The following is a 20,959-nucleotide window of genomic DNA, read 5'->3' on the forward strand; positions in this document are numbered from 1 at the left end:
GTGGCGGCGGAGGAGCCGGCACAGTACGACTGCCCCCGCAGGGTGACTTGTTTCATTACACGTCCCATCGATGAAAGGGCGTCACCCCGCAGGGCCCAAGGCGGCAGCAGCGGGAGGGACGCCGCCGTGTTCGGAGGTTCCCGTGTCTTTCATGTCAACGAACTGAGCAACTAATCACGGCTCTGCTCAAACAAAAATCCAACTAAACAACGGAAACACGGTTCCAAAGATGAGCGCCATAGGAACTGCACAAAAACGTGAGGTCGCATCGTTGAGCGGCTGAAGAGTTAGCAGTTGCAGAAAGGCTTGAAATCACGATGGACACACGTCGGCGCGTTGGTGGTATAGTGGTGAGCATAGCTGCCTTCCAAGCAGTTGACCCGGGTTCGATTCCCGGCCAACGCAGTCTTTTGCTGTGTGGTCCACTGAGACGCGCACATGACTGTCGCTCCTGTCCTATCTTTGTTTTCCCCTCTCAGGCCAAAAGCTTTTATTTTATTTTTTCAAGCGTCATTTTTTAAAAATTTTGTGTATATATATGTGTGTGTATGTATAGTTTTTTAAATGTATTTTAAGAAAACAGGAAATGAAGTGTTTCTGATGTTCTGAAATCGGACCTATACCAGCCTCAACACAGCCTCGGGTTATTATCGACACTCATAAAAGCGGCCACATTCAGGCCGTGGCCCTCAGGGGCCAAATAAGCGGCCCTTCTATATCTATCTTTTCAATACATGTCCCTGCAGCTGTGCCTCAGGAACTGTCTGAATACGCCTCGAGCCTACATTTACTTACTATGTTAAAACTAGCCTGACTTACTATATTATAATTATTATTAAATGTAGGCATTTTAAGTAAATTAATTATGATTGGGAAAAAAAAATATGAATCTAGAAAAAAAATAACAAGCCCCTGTATAAAATAAATTTAATCACAGATATACAAGGTAAAGTATCAGTGATTAACACGGTCTCATCACGCTCCTTCCATCGACTACTTTACATATAAAGCCCTTGCAGAGCCCAGATTATTTCAGTTCATTTCCTACGTGTTTTTGTTTTCAGCGTGTTCTCATTTCCATTATGCTCCTCACACCGCTCATCTCTGAGTCACCTCCTGATGAAACTGACTCACACACCGGCACATTGTTTGCGCCTTTAAATAACCGTACAGGTTGAACTTTGACCCCTCGCCATCACCCATGAATGTCCGTCTGTTAGCTTGTTTGTTTTAATTTGCTTGCTTGCTTTAATTGTCGTCCTGTCCGTCTGCTGGTGACCAAAACATGTGAGAAAATTCTGGATGAATTTTCGTTATTTTTTCGTGGACAGCGTCCCCATACAGATTAAACTATTGCATTTTTGATCGCAATCAACCAACCACTGGGGTTGTCTCCAATTCTGCTTAAAATAAATAGTCAAAATTAGCTCTCGTGTTGGAAGATGCCATAATAAGCACAGCTGTATATGTTTGTCAAGTGTGTACCGGTCGCAAGGCACAGTGGGGTGCCGTGGGGTTATTTCATTGTTAAAAGGTGGGCTGCGGCAGAAAAGAGGTTGGGAAACGCTGATCATGACCTTTATCAAGACTCAGATTTCGTGCTCTCGCCAATACAATAGTGAAATGTCAATTCGGCCTTTTGCAACGCAGGCAGATGTTTGGTTTTGCAAAAAAAAAAAAAGACCCCACGCGAACACGAGTCATTCCAATCCACCGCGCGCGCGATTTCTGCGGAAAGGAATGCGTTTCCTTTGGCCGCATCCCATGGGCCAAAACATCTCAGGACGACTCTTTTTGGATGCACCGTGCAGGGGACGGGAGGGATGAAAGGCCAAAACAGAGGACGTCTGATATCAATTTGAAGACTCAAATAGATTGTGGTAAAATTAATACAGAAGCTTTTTCAAAAGTACAAGTCGGAACAAGCGGCGTTTCGGCGAGGGGACATGATGACGCCGGTCCGGTCCTGGAGGAGGGCGTGCAGACACCGATGACCTCAGAGCCCCGCAGCACTTCGGACCGGGCGGTCCGCTTTGTCGTGGCGACGCCATCAGTCGTCGTGGCGACGCCATCAGTCGTCGTCGTCGTCCTCCTCGGAAGAGGAGCGCGCCGCGCCGCCGCTGTCGTCGCGGTAACAGCGCGCCAGGAGCCGCAGCTGCTCCAGGGCCTCCTGGTAGTCTGCCAGCTCGGGCCCCTGGGAGAGGAAGCTGGGGGCCACGCGGCGGACGTCGAGGCCGTGGACGCCGCTCTGCAGCTCCGAGAGCCACGAGCCGAGGGCGGGGCTGGACTGGAGCGACGTCAGGACGGGGACGGAGGAGACGACCGCCGCTGCAGGGGACCCACCAAGTCCACGTCAGTTCAAAGAATATGAATATAAATGATATTTATGTTGGTGTGTTTGCTTCTCATATTTCAAAAGCGCGGGGAAAAAAATGGAACATTCGCGTAAAAATTAGATGGTGGCTCGTGCCGCTGAAGAGTTCCGTCTGTTTCCTCCGCTTAGCTTGAGTGACAGATGGAAGCCGACGCACGGTCAACCGCAACATTTTTTAACAACACGGCCGCTGCCTTTAACGGCGGCTTCTCAAAAACAAATGGTACAGTCCCCGGGGACAAGGGGAGAGTTGGCATCTCGCTTACGCTCGGCCCCACGTACAAAGAAACAAATAACGATTGTTATCGTCCACCCTCCAGACGCCGGCCTCACATTCATGAACACCACGGTTAAAAGATTTCGATTTGCAGAGCGGCCCCAACACGTTTTGGTGTGACCGGGGTGTACTCACGGCCGGGGGGCGGAGCCTGGCTCTGCAGGAGCCCCGTCCCGCTAAGGTGCGGGCTGAAGATCTGAGGGAAGGGCGGGGTCAGTTTGCTGGGGGAGGGAAGGAGCTGCAGAGACCTGGAGGCGGCGAGGAAAAGAAGAGAAGGCGATTAAAGGCTCGAAACGCTGATTTACTCAACATATGGCGGGGCTGTAACAGCCTTCCAAAACAGTCACCCAAACATGAAAGAGCTGCGGACGGCTTTCCCCATTCGTTTTTGTGGCCGTGTTCCTAAAGTTCCCCAATCTAAGATTTAGTGTATCGGATTGCGTTGCCCGGACGGAGGGACAGAGAGAGATATGGACGCGCCGAACGCCGCCGGCTGAATGATGGGTGCCTGCGGCCACACACACACACACACACACACACACACACACACACACACACACACACACACACACACACACACACACACACACACACACACACACACACACACACACACACACACACACACACACACACACTCCTTTTGGTGCTGCTTACAGGGGGCTCGCCGGGTAGAAGGTACTGATGTAAGAGGCCAGGACGTCCTCTCCGCTGTGGAGGCCGTGCAGAGGAGTCGGGGGTCGGGTTCCTGGAGCCAGGGAACTGTCCAAGAATCACAGAGGTCAGGGTCACGTCAACAGAGACTCCAGAGGAAAAGTATGCAGAGCAAACCAGAGTCAGCCAAGCAAGGGTTTTTATCTATTTATTTATTTTATGGGATTTTATACTGAAGTGATTGGTTCATACTTGAATATATTGCGATAAAAATAACTATGGTGTGAATAACTGCTAGATGAAAAATCTAAACATTTCATAGACCCCAGTGGACCTTAAGTATTAGTAGCAGCAGTCCGACCTGATCAGGCTCCGCTCCTCCAAGCCCTTGAGCGTCACCAGCTGGCCGTAGCTCCGACCGTCGGCGGGCTCCGGGCACGCCGAGAGGGGTCTCCACGGCAACGCGTCCGCGCAGCCGCTCAGGGCGTCGGGGAGCGAGGCGCCTTGCGGCACGGGGAGGGGGACAGCGCCGTACGCGGCCACCACCTGGAAGTCACATCGCCCCGTTTTACCGCAGAGCGCCGGCCGAGTGCATCGGGGGGGGGGGGGGGGGATGACGTTCTAGCGGCGGTCAGACTCCAGCGTTAGCACCACACGAGAACGTTCAGAGAACTCAATTATTTATTTTATTTATTACTTAATTATATTCATAGACAATGTTATAACACCTCATATTGTCTGATGTTGTATTTGTCGTATTTCAAATGTGTATTATACAGCTGTGCGAATTTCAACAACGTTTTGTTATGTGGAGCTCAGGATCCACCAGAGTTCCCCAGGAGCCCGTTTGGGGGATTTGCTCGTAGCCTTCGCAAAACTTCGCCCCGGCGAGAGCGAGAAATGACTCTAAATGTGAGGTCGCTCAAAACGCGGATCCTTTTAAATGGTCGGCGGACCGGTCCGACGTCTCCGGGTTGTTACCTTCCTGCCGGACACCGCCAGCGCGTCGGCCACCTGCCACATGGGGACGCTGTTGTGCCTCAGCCTGTAGGGGACGGTGAGGGCGTCCAGGGCCAGGGCCAGGACGGCGCTGGAGTGGTACCACAGCGAAGGCTGGAAAAAAAAAAAAGTCACTTGAGGCAACGTCAGAGTGCAAGGCATCGACCGGAAACACGATTTTGAAATGACCTCAACTCACATCGTAGTTCAGGTGGGGGAACGCCGCGGGAGGGGCGGGGTGCCGTCCCAGCCCGCCCCTCAGGGTCAGAGGGCAGAAGAAGGAGCTGTGTTCGGCCAGGTGGATCAGACCCAGCGCCGAGTTGAGGACGTGGTACAGGTCCTTCATGGGGGTCTGGAGCGACACCAACAACAACGCCGTCACCACACGGAGACACCATCAGTCACCACACGGAGACACCATCAGAGACAGGACAGGTGACTCACAGTGTTTGGGTGGGTGACCGGCGCCAGCCCCCAGGTGAGGATGCCCCTCCCACCGTATGAGTCTTGGAGCAGCTCGGTGACCTTTGACCCGAGGCCAGCGAAGCCGTTAGCCAAGTCGCAAAGAACCTGGAATCCCTGAGAGGAAGTAGAGAGGAGAGGACAGAGGCGAGAGATGATTAAATGATCGGCAAAAAAGGGAAGTAAACAGTATACTCCCTTTTCCATATGATACTTTGTATTGGCTGATATAATAATACTTTTAAGATTGACATAAAAAAAAAAATCTCCATTAGGAGACATAACATGTTTCACTGCGTCAAACAAGTAGAAATTGAAGTTGCTCCGATACCAATAACCTATTTTGGCCGACATCAGCCAAATATATGGTTTTGTACATCGCAGGTCACGGAATGATTCAAATGGGGATAAAAGCAGAAAAACAACACGACCTTTGATATCATCTATTTACTTTTGTGGAATTCTTCGACTTGGAATTATAAAAAAATAATAATAATAATAATAATACCTGAAGGTAATCACACTCCTCTACAAAGAAGTGTAGCCGGTCCTCCAGGTCTTCCAGAAGCGACCCCTGGAGGAGAGCCTCTCCCTGGCCAAACGCCTCCAGGCGATGAGCCTCCCTGGAGAAACGACGCACAAGACGTACTAGAAATTTAGCGGATTTTGAGGATGGAATTGAGACGATGTCTGACGGCAGGATCGGTACTGATCCCTAACACCTTATGCGGCGGCAAACCACTGCCCAAACGCTTACGCTACATTATTTCCAAATCCCCGCATCATCAACGACACATTCCAGAAAACGCAGCGCCGCGCCTCACCCCTCATGGTTGTACTGGTGGATGACGGCGATGGTGCGCGGGTGCAGGTGGAGCCGGAGGAAATCTGACCACACCCAGACGCTGCCCTCCAAGCGGTAGCCCCGTTGGAGGCGCTCCAGGCGGCTGTTCACGCTCTCAGCCCTCACCGCTCCTTAAACGGAAGTGTCGAGAGCGGGTGAATTGAACTGAGGATTCATTACAGATGTACAAGAGGGAGAGGAATCTAACCGGCTGGAGGCTCCCCAGTTAAATCCCGTTGGACCTTGAGAAATAACTATTAAGGAAAACAACTATAAAAAAAACGTCTAAGTACCTGGACGCTGGGTCTGCGAGCGGGAGTCAAACTCAGCCTGGGCCAATACCGCCCCCTTCTGGAAGGAAAGGGAACAGCGAGACATCCTTCACTATAACGTCGCCAAATGTCGTATGGCGAACAAAGTAATACACCCGTCTGTCTTCGCAGACCATAGAAACACGACATGACGGCGATTCAAACTGCGCTCCGTGAAAGCAGGAGACACCACTGCACGTCAATATTTTTGACCAGATTTCACCACCGCGTCACTGTATCACGAGCGGCCGTGCGGCCCAACTCTATTTGAGGTTACAAAATAGAGTTCTAAAAACAAAAAAAAAAAAAAATAGTTACGTTTTCTTTATAATTCACTCTTGGCAAAAAAAAAACAACACATTTTTTACTAAATTACTTTGGAAAACGAGAAGATGAGATATGTAATACTTGCCCAGGCTGCGCAGAAACTAAACTTATTCCCAATTTTAATACTCACATCTAGCGTGTCCAGGTCTTGGAGGAACAAGTTCTTTGACGAGGGACTCTCCTTATGCATCTCTATGTCTCCCTCCCTACAAGATAGAGCAGATATTAATTTTGCCTGAATTTATTAATAGCTAGGGGAAGGAACCATAGGCATTTTAAACACTTACAACTGAGGGGTTTTATGTTGCAAAAAAAAAACAACTACATGTTCACATTTCTCCCTCTAGAACTTTCATACAATAAATTATTAGAAGTTGTAATATAAAGTTAAAAAAAAACTGATGTCAGAAGAGGGGCAGGGTAATAACAGAAGTTATTCTGACACTAACATGTGCAAAAAAAAACCCAAAACAATACCTTATTGTGCACCCTTATGGACAAATTATAACCAGAAAACCTTTAATTACCATGTAAACGCTGTATCTGTGGTATCTTTGATTGTGTCATAAAGACAACCCTCTTGTCGCAAAGTCTGAAGGCTTCCTATTGTAGAGTGTGTAAAATAAAGAGTGGGAAAGAAGAAGAGAACCACCGATCAAAACTTGCTCCCAAAGTTATGCAGGATGATGGGCTTAAAATGACAAATCACCTTTGAGATCCATAGCGATGAGCCGAGGCGTGTAGGTGACGTGCCCACCCAGGGTCTGCCCCTCGCGAAATGCAACATCACTGTGTATTTCGCCAGGGGGCGAGTCATGGTCATACGGTAATGAGGCATCCTAAAAAGAAATAAAAAATAAATAAAAAAGTTGGAAAACATCCCACAAAATTTCACTGACAAAGTCTGAGCAAGTCAAATCACATGAATGTAAAGATGAAGTGATCGCTACTCAAAGCCAGATTTTCTGGCGATGTGTGCAGTGATAACGTTGACACAGGTGTGAAGCTATCAGAGTTACACTTCATACTTTTAAAAAACCTTAAGACAGACATTGACAAAAGCTAAGCCTACGATTTCTGCCTCTCTTATTCAATAAAGTATTCCAGGGAATTATTAAGTCAAGTACTATAGTATGGCAATACCGTTGCCATGAAGGGGTGTACTTGGTCTGCAACAATGTTTAGGTAGGTGCTACGTGTCAAAGTAACATCCACATGAACGACAGGACCCAAGGTTTCCCAGAAGAACATTGCCCAGAGCATCACACTACGCACCCGCCCATGCACATGATGTCGAAGTAAAAACATGATTCATCAGACCAGGCCACCTTCTTCCATTGCTCCATGCTCCAGTTCTGATGCTCACGTGTCCATTGTAGGAGCTTTCAGTGGTGGACAGGGGTCAACATGGACACTCTGACCGCTCTGCAGCTACACAGCCTCACACACAGCAAGCTGTGATGCACTGTGTGTTCTGACACCTTCCTATCACAGCAGCATCAACTTTTTAGTAATTTGTGCTACAGTAGCTCTTCTGTGGGATAGAACCAGACGGACTAGACTTCACTCCCCACGCGCATCGCTGAGCCTTGGGCGCCCATGACCCTGTCACCTGTTCACCGGTTGTCCTTCCTTGAACCACTTTTTGGTAGGTACTAACCACTGCATGCCTGGAACACCCCACAAGACCTGCCGCTCCGGAGATGCTCTGACCCAGTCCTCTAGACATCACAATTTGGTCCTTGTCGAAGTGGCTCAGATCCTTACGCTTGCCCATTTTTTCCTGCTTCCAACACATCAACTTCAACAACTGACTGTTCACTTGCTGCCTAATACATCCCAACCCTTGACAGGTGCCACTGGAACCAGATGATCAATGTTGTTCACGTCACCTGGTGTATATTTGGTGCAGGGCAGAGGAAGGTATCAGGAAGAAACAGGGCAGGCTATGAACCAGGTTGTTCCATGAATTGTGACCACTGCTGTTTCCTTCGGGTCAGGTAGGGAGTGATCGGGAGCTTGAACGAATCGAAGGACCTCTGTCGACGGGTAAGTATGAAAGGTGACTAGGAACGGGCATGAAAGCCTGAAACGTTGACCCCGACCCAGAGGAGCTTTGCGGAGACGCCAGACACGTGTAAAGGTCGAAATGAAGACCCCATGAATTGAAATGGAGACCACTGACTGAATTCTGATAATAATGGTAAAACTGACTATAAGACATTCTCGGACTCTTTATGGACCTACACACACACCTGTGAATAATGAACACTTTCCCGACTTGTAACACCCGTTTTCACATACATACATACATACATACATACATACATACATACATACACACATACATACACACACACACACATACATATACACATACATACATACATATACACATACATACATACATACATACATATACACATACATACATACATACACATATACATACATACATACATACATACATACATACATACATATACACATACATACATACATACATATACACATACATACATACATACATACACATATACATACATACATACATACATACATATACATACATACATACATACATATACATACATACATACATACATATACATACATACATACATACATACATATACATACATACATACATACATACATACATACACACATACATATATATATATATATATATATATATATATACATACATACATACATACATATATATATACATACATACATGTGCTAGTTAGTGCGTTTCATCACAGTGGAAACAAGGAAAGCGCGTTTCAACTTCGGTTCAAAACCCCGACCACCCTCACCTGCAAATTCCACCAGTGTGTCCCGACAAAGTTGGAATAGTGTCCTAACTGGAGTGTGATGACTTCTCTGCAGTGGCCGCTCATCGCGAAGGAGGTTAAAAGTCCCGATGAGCCGCAGGGAAAGCGTGTCCGCGCTCCGCCACCATGATGGAGTTGACAACAGTGTGCCGCAGCGTCACAGCCCGGAAGCTAACGGTTTCCGGCGCTCCCATTGGTTAATATTTGCACGGCGACATCCGATTGGCTGCTGACCCCCCCCCCCCCCCCCCCCCCCCCCCCCCGGTGTGGCGAGTAGTTTGGTTGCGTCGTGGCTTTTTTTTTTTTGTTTTTTTCCTACAATTCTAAGGATTTGGCATCTAACGAGGCGTTGCAAACAGCTTTGGAATAAGTGTTCTGCAAACCGAGAGGCAAAGCGACACAAAGGCCGATATTTATTCTTGTTTCACTTTAGTTTTATCCGCGGGCGACATCTCGAACGTGCCGCGCTTGCACCACCTGCTGGGGATCACTCGTATTACGTCAAAATGTAACGGGTACATTTTTTTTTTATCAGGGGTTAAACAAAATCACTTTTCTTTATCAGACTAAATATTATTTGTTGTTGTTTTCGTTAATATATATTCCTCCTCACTATTTCTATCCAATTTCTCTTTGCTAAAAACATATATTAAGTAGTGTACTAAAGAAGGTGCAAAGGTAAAACAAAAAAAGGAGTTTAAATTGCCATCTTAAGGGATGCCACTATGTTCTTCATTCACAAATCAACCTATAGTCTTCACTATCAACTTGTAGCAGCTATGGAAACCGTGTGCAGTGTCAGCGATCTGAGGTGGATCAGCTGGATGGATCCTCTCTGGCACTTTTGACATCTTTGAGTTACCTAGACGTTGCCTCCAATTATAACCGTTGACTTGAAGCAGATCAAAAGGAACTTGGCTGATTCTTTGGTGCCACGCCGCTGTTCCCACGGCCCTATATACCCAAACCCTGATAGTACGAAAAATGTCCCATTGGACATGGACGACAGCCTAATCCTAACCATCTCGAACAATACACCTAAACTTAACCATCTCTAACATTATACCTAAACTTAACCATCTATAATATTATACCTAAACTTAACCGTCTCTAACATTATACCTAAACTTAACCGTCTCTAACATTATACCTAAACTTAACCGTCTATAACATTGTACCTAAACTTAACCGTCTATAACATTATACCTAAACTTAACCGTCTCTAACATTATACCTAAACTTAACCATCTATAATATTATACCTAAACTTAACCGTCTATAATATTATACCTAAACTTAACCGTCTCTAACATTATACCTAAACTTAACCGTCTATAACATTATACCTAAACCTGACCATCTCTAACCTGATATTTTTCGGACTATAGGGGTTTTGAAATAATGGGCCGTCCTATACTTTTTTCAGAAACGGTGCTTCATCCTCTTTAAATCTGAGCATGACAAACCTCAGCCCTGAAAGCAGAAACTTGATTTGATGTGCTGCAGCAGTGGCCTGTGCATGGATTTAAGGGCTGCAATGAAAGGCTGATTTAATTCGGTCTCTTAAAGTGGATGATAGATGACACTCGACAAACACGCAAGCAAGTTGGTTTTTATTTTGAATTTCACCACAGATCACCATGAATACGTTTGGACGCCTAATGGCGCCGGCGAACACTGAAAGCATTTGTGCTAAACAAACTCGTCCCTCGACCTTGTTAAAAAATTAAAAAAAAAAGCAGATTACGGCTCGGAGACGTTTTAAGTCGACGCCGCTTGCGTCTAGTTGATGAACATGTCGATGTAGGGCTGGAACCAGGCCTGGAGCTCTGCCAGCTTCTCCGCCAGGGCCGAGCGCAGGCTCTGGGTGGCGTCCTCGAAGCGATCGCTGATGTCCTCGGCCACGTCCTCCATCTTGTCCATCACGTCGTCGGCCCGGGCCTTCAGCAGCCGGTTCAGGCTGCTCGCCTTGACGGCGGCGTGGTCGCGCACCTGGGCGAGGTAGGGGTCCACGTGCGTCCTCACCGTGTTCACGTGCTCCGACGTGCGGGACTGGAGCTCCCCGAAATAGGCCTCGAATTTGCTGAGAGGGGGAACGTGTCGAGTGAAACATTTCGGGAAATTTCGGAAAAAAAGGGCTTTTACAATGGGAACCTGGAATTTTCCACCTCTAGCGTGGACACATTGCAGTATAGCTGGGCCTTGACGTTGGTGGAAATGTGTTTCAAAATGTGTTATTCATCATGTTATTGTTATTTAACTTAATGGGATTCACACTGATCCTCCATGAGCATCCCACATTATAACCCAAGGGGAGTTCCACTCAGAAACCCATTAAATCAAACCAGGGCAATAGAATTAATAGTATATTATAATCTTAACATAATATTATTATTACGCCTTCTGCGTAAAAGCTCAAATCTGAGCCCCGGTCGTCAGGATGGACTCACTTGTTGATGTCCTGCTTGTCCTTGCTCAGCCTCTTCCTCAGCTTGCGGGCGTAGGCGTTGAGGCGGCTACTGACGTCGTCGGCGTTCTGGCCCACGACGGCGTGCAGCTCGCGGCCGTACACGGCCACGCTGTCCCTGGCCTCGGCCATGTGCGACAGCATCTTCTCCGTGTGCCTCTGCAGGTCGCGGCCCGCCTTCTCCGCCGTCTCCTGGGCGACGGGCCCCAGGTTGTTGTGGAAGTTGTCCCTGTGGGTGGCCAGCTCCGCCATGCTGTCCTGGATCAGGGCGCTGCGGGAGCCGCGATGGGAGCAGAGGTGAGTTCATTGCGTGGACGAAAGGACACGCAGGAAGCCAAAATGGAGGCTTTCGCCGAGGAAAAACGGTCAGATAAATAAGCAAAGCCTTTCATCATTTCACTTTGTTCTGTTTTATAGAAATGATTATAGGGCCAAATATAAGTGTGGCCTGTTTGTTGTTGGTTGAAATCAAAGAGCGACATCACAAGATATGGTGTAGCCTTACAGAAATAGAATTGACTTGTTATAGACCTTTTGTTTGCAATGGTTTTTACTTTTGGCCCACAGCAAAACCTTTGGTTTCCCTTCAGCACCTCGACGGGGGAGAAACGTTTGCCCCCCCCCCCCCCCCCCCCGGTTTAAACATTATGGGATAGGCCTCTTCTCGTCCAGTGGTGCAACGGAGGCGCGGTAGCGCAACCAACACTGTGAAGAGGCTTTCGTCAGAAGCTGTGGTTTCACCAGAAGGTTAAAACTTGGTTCGGCGTCATAAAGTAAAATACAATCAACCATCTTTGTCCCATGTATACATTGAAAACATAAATATCAGTCATTTAAACTTCCATTTCACCCATGTACATGGTTACTAGCACATGTCACACTGTTGACAATCATTCGGGGACTGCCCATTGATCCGACGGCCCATTAGTCTGGAACCCCAAAAGTCCAAATAAAGTCGGGTCAGGGATGGTTAAGTTGAAGTATAAGCTTAGAGGTGGTTAGGGTTAGGGTGTCGTCCATATTCAATGGGACATTTTTCCATCTATTGGGGTTTTGGAATAATGGGCCGTTGGAACAACGGCATCATTCAACCTAAAGAGAACAGAATAACCACTGTTGTTTTTCTTTTCATGTTTTTTTTGTTTTTTTTTCTTTTTTCTTTCATGTTGTCAAACTGGAATCAGTACGTTATATAACGTGAATTTGGACTCACTCCAGCTCCCTGATGATCTCAGAGTTCTTGATGCCCTTCATCAGGTCCTCTGCTCTGGAGCTCAGTTCGGAGAAATACTCCTTGAACCTGTCGATGGTCATCTCCCAGGGGGACGCGTCCTGATCCTGGGGCAGGGCGTAGCCATGGCAGCCTGGATCGGACAATTTGGATTAGCATGGACAGTCGTATTTGGAAAGAAAAAGTTTATCTAGGTTATTTCGTTTAGTGTTGGGGTTTTTGTGCACATGTTGAAACAGCCAGCTCACCTGAGAAAACTGAGAGGGCGAGAACAAGTGCAACCACCTTCATGTTGGTCAGACAAGAGAGCACCTGTAGGGCAATAAATCACCGCTTACACACACCGCTAGTACATTTTCATGAAAATAAAATACTATATTCTCTAGAAAATATTAAGATATTATCAAGAACAGATACACTGTTACATTATTATCATTATTATTATCATTATTTTTTTATTATTATTGTTATTATTTATAATATTAATATTATTGTTATTATTATTATATATTATATAATAAAAATAATGGACTTTATTGAATTGAATTAGTTAAAAATATAATCAATATTATGGTAAAAATATAGGAAAATTGTGCTAAAACGATTTATATATATATATATATATATATATATATATATATATATATTCAAGATTCAAGATTCAAGATTTTTATTCGTCACTTACATATACATACTTTCATACATATATGCAGTGAAATGTAATGCAACGCACCTGGTGATAACACACAATATGTCCTAGGAAAAATTTCTAATATATATATATATAACAATTATATATATATATATATATATATATATATAATCTATATTAGATTACCTATATTATTTATATTAACTATATTACCTATAATAACATCTGTATATCCAGTGGTCCTTAAAAAATGCAGTTTTGATTAATTTACGTTAATTTAATAAAAAGTAAAAAATAAAAATATAAAAAAACCAGATAAAAAGTTTTCAGAAAGAAAAATGAATAAAGCTTTTATTTAGATAAAAGACCTAGACCTAAGACCGTGCATCGTACACCAAATATTGTATATATAAATATAAATATAAATATAAAATAATTCAGCAGAGCTTGCAGTGGAAAATGTTCCGCAACTCACCCAGTGATCCTGCGTGTGGTCTGTCCAGTGGGAACGACGGAGAGTTTTTATGTTGCTTATTTGGCAGCGATGTGGTCCAATAAAATGTGGCGGTGATTTGATGACTGGCGTCCGAAGTTCCCAACTTGTACTGTGTTGTTGTCAGTTTTTATTGCACTGTTGTTATTTTTTGTTCCAGGGTCAAATGTGAGAGAACACATGAAATTCTTATAAATTATATTGTACTTTCTTGGAAAGTATATTACAGGCCTAATTACGCCCGATTAGGATGTAATATTTGATTTTCAGAGCAGCAGAAGCAATAAAACATCAGAATAATACACATTTAGACAAAACAATAACGTGAAATACAAGTGATAATTGACCGTAGATGGACATATCTCAGCGTTTCCCTGGCGGTCATGTGGCCGTGCAGTGAGTTGTATTAATCACCAGTCATAAAGTTTTAATGCATAACTGTACTACAAGGCCACGTTATAAAAGCTGAGCAGCAGCGTCTGCCAAGAGGGCGCAGGTCGAAGGTCAGTTCTGCATCATATCACCGTCCAGGTGATTTGGAAAAAAAGGACATGGAGCATCTTTTTTTTTTCAACTTGATGGCAATATTTCTGTCCTACTCTTGAAGGAATCAAGGTGGAGCGCCTGTGCGGGCAGCCACAACGGGGGGCGCCACGTCACAATACCGTATATAAGACTATATATATATATATATATTTATTTATTTTATTTTTTTATATATGCGCGTTTCCTGTTTGTTGTAAATGGTTCCACAGTTGCTTCAAGAGGTCCACCGTCGTTCCTGTCCCGAAGATCGCCTCTCCAGCCTGCTGCCTGAATGACGACCGTCCGGTGGCCCTCACCTCGGTGGTCATGAAGTGCTTTCGAGAGGCTGAATTAAGGATTATATCTGCGCCTCCCTCCCCCGCACCTTGGACCTGCTGCAGTTTGCGTACCGGCCGAACAGATTCGCAGACAACGCGGTCTCCCAGGTACTGCACACCAGGCTCGCACACCTGGATGCCCAGAAGGGGGCCTATGTGAGAATGCTGTTCATCGATTATAGCTCAGCTTTCAATACCATAGTCCCCACCAGACTGGCTGTCAAGCCACGGGAGCTAGGACATTACATTACATTACATTTAGTCATTTAGCAGACGCTTTTATCCAAAGCGACTTACAAGGGAGAATAACATTCAAGCTACATTGCGACAGAGATTAGTGTAACAACAACATTCGTGTAACAATAAATACTGCAAGGTGGTGCTATGTAATTGTAGGTTAGGACAGGAGGTACTCACTGAAGAGCTGGGTCTTCAGGTGCTTCTTAAAGACAGAGAGGGAGGTCCCCGCTCTGGTCATTTTTGGCAGCTTGTTCCACCAACGTGGAACTACAAATGAGAATAGCCTGGATTGCCGTGGCTGTATGGCCGGCAGAGCCAAGCGACGCACATTTGACGAGCGCAGCATCCGGGGGGCAACATGTGCTCTTACAAGAGCATTTAAGTAGGCGGGAGCATTCCCAGCAATCACTCTGTAGGCCAGCATAAGAGACTTGAACTTGATGCGGGCGGCTACAGGTAACCAGTGGAGCTCGATGAGCAGCGGAGTGACATGTGCCCTCTTTGGCTGGTTGAACACCAGTCGCGCCGCCGCATTCTGTATCATCTGTAGTGGCTTCACCGCACAGGCCGGCAAGCCTGTTAAGAGTCGAGACGGGACATCACCAAGGTTTGTACCAGCAGTTGAGTGGCATATTGGGTCAGGTACGGCCTGACTTTTCGGATGTTGAGTAGTGCGAAGCGGCAGGACCGGGAGACGGCGGCAACATGGTCCGAGAATGTCAGTTGGTCATCAATGATGACACCAAGATTCCTTGCAGCCTTGGTAGGAACAAGAGATAGAGAGTCGATTTTAATATTAATGTTGTGATAAATACCTTGTTTGGCCGGGAAGACCAGCATTTCCGTTTTCGCCAGATTTAGTTGAAGATGATAATCCTTCATCCATGTGGATATGTCAGCGGGACAATCCGAGATCCGCGTCGAGACAGTAGGGTCGTCGGGAGGGAAGGACAGATAGAGTTGAGTATCATCCGCATAGCAGTGATATGAAAAGCCATGTGAGCGGATGATCGGGCCCAGTGAGGTGGTGTATATGGCAAAGAGGAGGGGTCCTAGCACCGAGCCTTGGGGCACCCCTGTGGTGAGGTTGTGAGGCACAGACAGCTGGCCTCGCCATGTCACACTGAACGAGCGCCCAGTAAGGTAAGATTCGAACCAGGAAAGTGCACTGCCCGTTATGCCCATGCTTGAGAGTATGGACAGGAGTATGCAATGATTGACAGTGTCAAAAGCAGCTGATAAGTCTAGCAGAATGAGAACCGAGGATTTGGCAGCAGCTCTAGCAGTTTTTAAGGCCTCTGTCACAGACAACAGGGCTGTTTCGGTGGAGTGACCACTTTTGAAGCCAGATTGAAGTGTATCAAGAAGGTTGTTTCTTGACAGGTACTCTGTAACCTGTCTAGAGACCGCCCTCTCTAAGGTTTTGGAAAGGAATGGGAGGAGAGAGACCGGCCGATAGTTTTCTACTTGATTGGGATCGAGTGAGGGTTTTTTGAGCAGTGGTGCGACCCGAGCCGCTTTGAAAGCGGAAGGGAAAGTGCCGGAAGTTAGGGAAGAATTAATCACATGTGTGATTGCCGGGGTGATAGTCGGTGATATGGCTTGAAGGAGGTTAGATGGGATCGGATCTAGCGGACAGGTAGTAGGACGGCTACATGTTAGTAGTTTAGATACCTCACTTTCAGCGAGGGGGGTGAAACCAGGGAACGATGAGCCTAGGGCTGGAGAAGACAGGTTGTGAGTAAGTTGTTTAGTGAATTGGCTGCTGATGGCTGCAACTTTGTTAGTAAAAAAGGAGGCAAGGCAGTCAGCAGTGAGGTTAGTAGCTGGGGGAGGTGGTGGAGGGTAAAGCAGAGACTTGAAGGTGGCGAATAACTTACGTGTGTCTGTGGCACCGTTGATCCTATCGTTGAAGAAGGCCTTCTTGGCAGCAGTGATGCTGGAAGAGAAGGAGGACAGCAGTGTCTGGTAGCTAGCAAGATCCTCAATTGTTTTGGATTTGTGTCATTTCCTCTCGGCTGCTCTGAGGTCAGTGTGCGTTGTCCGGAGGGTGTCAGTCAGCCAAGGGTGCGACTGGGTTGAACGAGCAGGTCTGGTGGATAGTGGACACAGGCTATCCAGACATGAGCTCAAGGTGGAGCAGAGGGAGTCAGTGGCATCATTAACCTGCAGAGAGGAGAAAGTGCCGTGGGGTGGAAGAGAAGAGGAGAGCACAGAAGAGAAGTGGGTGGGAGACAAGTTGCGGAGATTGCTGCGGATAGTAACCATGGGTGGGGAGGTGGGGGGTTGTTTCGGTAGCTGGACATTGAAGTGGATGAAGAAGTGGTCAGAGAGATGAAGAGGAGTGACCCATAGGTTGTCGGTGGTACAGCTCCGAGCAAGAATGAGATCAAGCTCTTTGCCAGCCTTGTGAGTCGGTGGAGTCGGGATCTGTCTTAGGTCGAACGAGCGAACCAAAGACAGGAAGTCAGCCGAGCTCGCACTGTCCAAGTGGATGTTCATGTCTCCGAGGACGAGCATGGGACACTCATGCTCAGGAATTGATGACAGCAGGGTGTCAAGCTCATGTAGGAAGTCACCTAGTTGTCCTGGTGGACGGTAGATGACGACCACATAGGCTTTTACCGGAGCAGTCACCAAGACGGCGTGATATTCAAAGGAGGCAAAGTTGTTTAAAGGCAGCAGTGGATTAAATTTCCATGTGTTGGAAATTAGCAGGCCAGTCCCACCACCACGGCCAGATGGTCTGGCTGTGTGGGAGAATGAGTAGTTAGTGGAGAGTGCAGCCGGGGTTGCGCTATCTTCCGGTTTAATCCATGTCTCAGTGAGAGCAAGGAGCTCCAAGGAGAGGTGGTTTGCATGACCAGAAATGAAGTCTGCCTTGTTAACTGCAGATCGACAATTCCACAAGCCAACAGAGAAGGAGGTCTTTGCAGAAGATGTTTGCTGCAGGGACCTGAGGTTACCCGGATTGCATCGGCGTATGGTATAACGACGCTTTCTGGGTGACCTTGAAGTTGTAGGGATGCGGTAGTAGCACATTATGTATGGAGTGAGAGAAAGAAGGCAGGTTTGCCTTGTTCCGTGTCCTTGCTTCGGTTGACGTGCAGAGGTAGACGTGCGTCTTCACACGAGAGCGACTACAAATGGGCCAACGCTTGAAGCTAACGCTTCAAGGGCAGGACCATAAATAGGTGATAGAATACAGCTGCTCGTGTGATTAGGGTTGCACCTGGCTAAGAGCACGCCCACATAAGAGAGGACTTACCTCAGAGTTAGTTTGTAGTGCAGGGTATTTATCCCTGTCCAGCGGAAGGAGGACACGCCCAGAAAGTTAGACAAAGGGTTTACTGATTAGAGGGAGTTGCTTGGCTCACACCCTTGCTGATGGCTGAGCAGTTAGCAGCAGATATGCCGGTACTACCCTGAATCAGCTAGGACAAAGTAATTGCCAAATAAGACTGAACCAGCAATAATAACAACAAAAAACAACAGCAAAGGACAACAACAAACGACAACAATAAAACAGATTTAGTCAGTAATGCACTTCTATTTGACGTGCAGAGGTAGACGTGCGTCTTTACACAGAGCGTCTTCACACGAGAGCGACTACAAATGGGCCAACGCTTGAAGCTAACGCTTCAAGGGCAGGACCATAAATAGGTGATAGAATACAGCTGCTCGTGTGATTAGGGTTGCACCTGGCTAAGAGCACGCCCACATAAGAGAGGACTTACCTCAGAGTTAGTTTGTAGTGCAGGGTATTTATCCCTGTCCAGCGGAAGGAGGACACGCCCAGAAAGTTAGACAAAGGGTTTACTGATTAGAGGGAGTTGCTTGGCTCACACCCTTGCTGATGGCTGAGCAGTTAGCAGCAGATATGCCGGTACTACCCTGAATCAGCTAGGACAAAGTAATTGCCAAATAAGACTGAACCAGCAATAATAACAACAAAAAACAACAGCAAAGGACAACAACAAACGACAACAATAAAACAGATTTAGTCAGTAATGCACTTCTATTTGACGTGCAGAGGTAGACGTGCGTCTTTACACAGAGCGTCTTCACACGAGAGCGACTACAAATGGGCCAACGCTTGAAGCTAACGCTTCAACGGCAGGACCATAAATAGGTGATAGAATACAGCTGCTCGTGTGATTAGGGTTGCACCTGGCTAAGAGCACGCCCACATAAGAGAGGACTTACCTGAATAGGGGGTGTGTCTGGAACACAAGCTTGTTGGCAGATCAGCAAATAGCAGTGAAATGTACAGAGTCAATCCAGTAGTCCAAGTTGCAATACTACAATACGAGCAGTGATACACTACACAGCAACCTCAGCACTAGAGCTCAACTCGTGGTGGACTGAGCACTCCGCTTTGCGCTTGGATCCTGGACTTCCTCTCAGCCCGGCCCCCGGTGGTTAGGGTGGGGAGGCACACGTCCAGCTCCCTCACCCTGAACACAGGACCCCCCCCCCCCCAGGGCTGCATCCTCAGCCCCCTACTCTACTCCCTGTACACACATGACTGTGTGGCCAGGTCCAGCTCCAACACCATCATCAAGTTTGCTGACGACACCGTCGTGGTGGGCCTGATCACTGACGGCGATGAGAAGGCCTACCGCGAGGAGGTGGCTGACCTGTCACTCTGGTGCCAGGACAACAGCCTCCACCTGAACATCAGCAAAACTAAGGAGCTGATTGTGGACTTTAGGCGTGGATCACAACTGAGGACGCACGCGCCCTTGGTGATTATTGGGACTTCTGTGGACAGAGTGAGCAGCTTCAAGTACCTGGGAGTCCACATCACAGAGGACTTAACATGGACTTTACAAACAGACACTCTGGTGAGAAAGGCGAACCACCTCAGGCAGCTGAAGAAATTCGGGGTCTCGGTGAGGATCCTCAAGTCCTTCTACTCTGGAGCGGTGGAGAGCATCCTGACAGGCAACATCACTGCCTGGTTTGGGAGCTGTGCCGCTCAGGACAGGCGGGCCCTGCAGAGGGCGGGGCGTTCAGCTGAACGTACCACTGGAACTACCCTCCCCCCCTTGCAGGAGCTATACACCAGGAGGTGTAGTAGCAGAGCCCTCATGAAGGACCCCAACAACGGACTGTTCCAGCTGCTGCTGTCGGGCAAGCGCCTACATACAGTATATGTATGAAAGTATGTATATGTGAAAAATAAACCTCTTGAATCTTGAATCCTGAATACATGAATTAATTGAAATTGTCCTGAACCATGTCATTGGGTATTATGAAGTAATTACAGAAAGGCAAAAGAATATTAATTATAATTATTAATTTATTATAATATTGCCAGAATATTTTAGCAGGGATTTCAGCATGTCTTTCTTTCTTTCTTTCTTTCTTTCTTTCTTTCTTTCTTTCTTTCTTTTTTTTGAACCCCAGACTACCTAGAACCAACATGTGAATTAATATCACATAAACTTAGCAGAAGACAAAAGTGATCCACCTCTCGTCGGTCAGATTTTGAGTCTGTATGAACGTATGTATATGTATGTGACAAATTAACCTCTTGAAATCTTGAAATCTTGGTCGAAGAATGAATTGAGCCCTTCGATCCCTGAATGGTCAGGGTGTTACGCAGGTGGGCATTTTGTTTTTATTTTTTGGAAACCGGACCAACCCAGAATATAAGGAACTCTGTTCAACAGGCCAGTAATGATTGGATGTACTGTAGAAAGCAACTCTTTCAATACGATGGAGGGACACCGATGGATGCTTTGCACTAATACTTATACTTTGTACTTTGGCTTATTGCAGTGATTTCCAAAAAGACTTTGTGTTTTTCTCTGTCCAACACCAAGAGAGCACCGTGACGACAGAACATATATTTTAGATTTTTATTTTGCTTTTACAGAAAGCACACATGTAAAATACACGTCCGTCTAAGTAGACACT

General features: G+C 46.6%; 1 protein-coding gene across 1 annotated transcript; it reads right to left on the bottom strand.

Annotated features, from left to right (window-relative positions):
* Positions 1 to 913: 913 nt before the first annotated feature.
* Positions 914 to 9,217, bottom strand: msto1 (misato mitochondrial distribution and morphology regulator 1). Its single transcript, XM_080008199.1, has 14 exons — positions 9,071 to 9,217; positions 6,958 to 7,087; positions 6,776 to 6,851; positions 6,379 to 6,454; positions 5,904 to 5,961; positions 5,591 to 5,741; positions 5,275 to 5,389; positions 4,749 to 4,883; positions 4,504 to 4,656; positions 4,287 to 4,418; positions 3,667 to 3,851; positions 3,309 to 3,413; positions 2,787 to 2,899; positions 914 to 2,328 (listed from the first exon to the last, which is right to left on the bottom strand). The coding sequence occupies exons 1-14, from the start codon at positions 9,152 to 9,154 to the stop codon at positions 2,072 to 2,074; spliced, it is 1,770 nt and encodes a 589-aa protein (XP_079864325.1). The 5' UTR covers positions 9,155 to 9,217; the 3' UTR covers positions 914 to 2,071.
* Between the last annotated feature and the right edge of the window lie 11,742 nt (positions 9,218 to 20,959).

Source organism: Zeus faber (assembly GCF_960531495.2).
Source record: "Zeus faber genome assembly, chromosome: 1".
Taxonomy (NCBI): domain Eukaryota; kingdom Metazoa; phylum Chordata; class Actinopteri; order Zeiformes; family Zeidae; genus Zeus; species Zeus faber.